Raw genomic sequence first — 3,411 nt, 5'->3', positions numbered from 1 at the left:
GCACTTTGAGCTGCAACGTTTTTCAGGAACAGTGCTATACAAATACAGTTATTATTATTATTATTATTATTATTATTATTATTATTATTATTATTATTATTATAATAATATTATTATATTATATTCTTATATTGTTACCTTCGGAGCAGTCTGACAGGCTGTCAGCCAGGAAGTCAGAGACGGGTTCTGCTGGTCCAATGAGCTCCGACCCGTCCTGCACCTCCCCTCCCTGGAACACACACACACACCAACCAATCACACACACACACCAACCAATCACACACACTGTGTGTGTGTGTGTGTGTGTGTGTGTGTGTGTACCTTGAAGAAGTCTTGTATGTGTAGGCTGCTGTAGAGGGTGTGTGTGTGTGTGTGTGTGTGTGTGTGTGTGTGTGTGTGTGAGTGAGTGTGTCCCTTGAAGAAGTCTTGTATGTGGGGGCTGCTGTACAGGTGTGTGTGTGTGTGTGTGTGTGTGTGTGTGTGTGTGTGTGTGTGTGTGTGTGTGTGTGTGAGTGTGTGTAAGGTTAGGTTAGGTTAGGTTAGGTTACCTTGAAGAAGTCTTGTATGTGGGCGCTGCTGTACAGCGCGGGGATGTTGGCAGAGAACTGCAGGAGGTCCTCAGAGCACTGCCTCCTTTCCTCTACCACTGTGTCGTCAAAACGCCCTGCGCACACACACACACACACACGCACACACACACGCACACACACACGCACACACACACACACTGTGGATATGCTAACGACACACACCTATACACACATAAGCATGTTCATGTTATAATTTGAAAAACACACTTCAGTTGGACGCGTGCACACACACACACACCCTGGCCTGGCCTGACAGAAGGACACACACACACACACACACACACACACACACACACACACCCTGGCCTGGCCTGACAGAGGGACACACACACACACACACACACACACACACACATCCTGGCCTGGCCTGGCCTGGCCTGGCGTGACAGAGGGACACACACACACACACGCACACGCACACACACACACACACACACACACATCCTGGCCTGGCCTGACAGAGGGACACACACACACACACACACACGCACACACACACACACACACATATCCTGGCCTGGCCTGACAGAGGGACACACACACACACACACACACACACACACACACACATCCTGGCCTGGCCTGACAGAGGGACACACACACACACACACACACGCACACACACACACACACACACACACACACACACACACACACACACACACCCTGGCCTGGCCTGGCCTGACACACACACACAGACACAGACACACAGACACAGACACACACAGAAACAGACACACAGACACACACACAGAGACACACACACAGACACACACAGACACACACAGACACAGACACAGACACAGACACCTGGCCTGGCACACACACTGTTGGAGCCAAAACCTTTATATTATTATTTATATGAAACCTTTATATTATTATTTATATGAAACCTTTATATTATTATTTATATTAAACCTTTCTTGAATGGTATTTTGAAAGTGGTACTTTGGCCCATCTATCTATAAGACAGATATCTGTAAGACTTCTATTCTGAAAATGGGTCTGGCTCAGCCTAAGGACAGTATGGCTATAAGGAAGTGACTTCTCCTTGCTTGGGTTAGATGAGTCCTGACACGTGAGGGTGCCACACAGTTTTTCAACCACACACCATATCAGAGCCACACCACTATCACCACATTAGAGAAGATTTGTTATATCCTTTTGTATGCGGAACCTTTTTCGTCTGTGTTTTTGTTTCCCTTCGGTCGGGCGCACCGTTGGTGTTGTGGGTCGCTGCCCCTCCTGTGCACACCTGGTGCTGGTTGATGGTGATTGGGGACTGGGAGTGGCACTCTTCCCCTTTTCTCTATTTAAGGTGCCAGCAAGCAGAGGAGGGGGAGCGCAGTTCTGGGGAACGAGTGGCCAGACGGGAGTACAGAGACACCGAGTGCCGATAGGACGACCACTAGACGAACCCCTGCTGGATACCAGAGGGACCCGCGTGGAATTGAGAGAACGCCTGACTGGGGATAAGGGAGGGTGTGGCACAAAGCACCCTTCCCAGAGTTAAGTGACTTTACGCCTTACCTCATCATCTGTCGCGGCCTGTGGGCCACTGTAGTCCCGCTGTTGTTGACGGGAACGTCCGGACTATTAGCTCGCCTCCTATACAGACATAGTGTTCTAGGGTTAGCCTCTCCAGTGTTTCTTGTGAACTTTATTTTGCTTTTGCTTGGTGTGTCTATTCTTTTGAGTAGTGTTGTTTATGACGAGCTAGTGGCAAGCTCCTTATTTGTGTGGTTCATTATTTCTGTCTTCTCGACAGTTTTCTTTGATCATTTAGTTTTAAGTATTTTTTGGAAGTTTTGAGTTGTATTATTTTGGAGATCGAGGGCTAACCCTATGGTCTAGCGTAGCTGGGAGTTAGTGGAGGGGCGCACCGTGAGAGTGACTGTCGTCTATATACCACCTGTTGAGTCCCTCTCCCTCCTGTCCTCAGCGAGACCATTGGCGCTACGCCGGGATAGAGACGTGCCGGACCTTAGGGTCCTTGACCGACGGGATACGGCCGGGAGTTAACCCTGGGGGGAGCCCGAGTCGAGACTCCATCGGATTACCCCATCCCATTGGACTCTGGTTGTTTTTAAAGACTCTGTTTTTAATTAGCTTTTGTAATTCCTTCTAATAAAGATTCATTGTGGACTGTTCCTGGTCTCTGGGTGTTGTCTGGGTAACCTTGGTTGGCTCCTCAACAGTATCCTCTTAGAAGGCAGGGGTGTTGGAAAGCTTTAGGGCTGCCCCTGCCCCGTTACACTTTTGTTTGATACAAGATATTTTGTGTTATATTTCATTTCAGAGAACTTGAATATTTTGTTTGATAACTTTGCTATTGAACTCAGATCGGGGAGAGGCCCGACGCAGAATAGACACACATACAAACAAACATTGACACACGCATACATACCACACCACGCCAACATACTTTTGTTTGTTACTTTGAATATAACTTTGGATTTTAAGACAACTTTAATTCACGAAAAGATCCAGAGTTTTTGTTGCAGACGAACTAGAAACAACAGGTGCGTTGGAAGCAACAGCCACTCATGCATGACCATGGTTCCTCTGATAGACATGACAGCCATCACACACACCACCCCCTGTCAGGACCATGGTTCCTCTGATAGACATGACAGCCATCACACACACCACCCCCTGTCAGGACCATGGTTCCTCTGATAGACATGACAGCCACTCAATCTCATGCAGGACCATGGTTCCTCTGATAGACATGATAGCCACTCATGCAGGACCATGGTCCTCTGATAGACATGATAGCCACTCATGCAGTCGAAGACTGAAGACCCACCTCTTCAGGTTA

General features: G+C 48.0%; 1 protein-coding gene across 1 annotated transcript in view; it reads right to left on the bottom strand.

Moving 5' to 3' along the window:
• LOC308159652 (ribosomal protein S6 kinase delta-1-like) overlaps positions 1–3,411 on the bottom strand; it is a gene marked incomplete at both ends in the record, with an annotated part of 41,818 nt that overhangs the window by 26,272 nt on the left and 12,135 nt on the right. The window contains 2 exon segments of the mRNA XM_080533469.1: positions 139–229; positions 549–664. Coding sequence (XP_080389595.1) covers positions 139–229; positions 549–664 — 207 coding nt within the window.

Source organism: Nansenia antarctica (genome assembly GCF_963989245.1).
Source record: "Nansenia antarctica genome assembly, chromosome: 6".
Classification (NCBI taxonomy): Eukaryota; Metazoa; Chordata; class Actinopteri; order Argentiniformes; family Microstomatidae; genus Nansenia; species Nansenia antarctica.
Note: the sequence above shows the minus strand (reverse complement) of the source record. Positions and strands in the feature narration are given on the sequence as shown.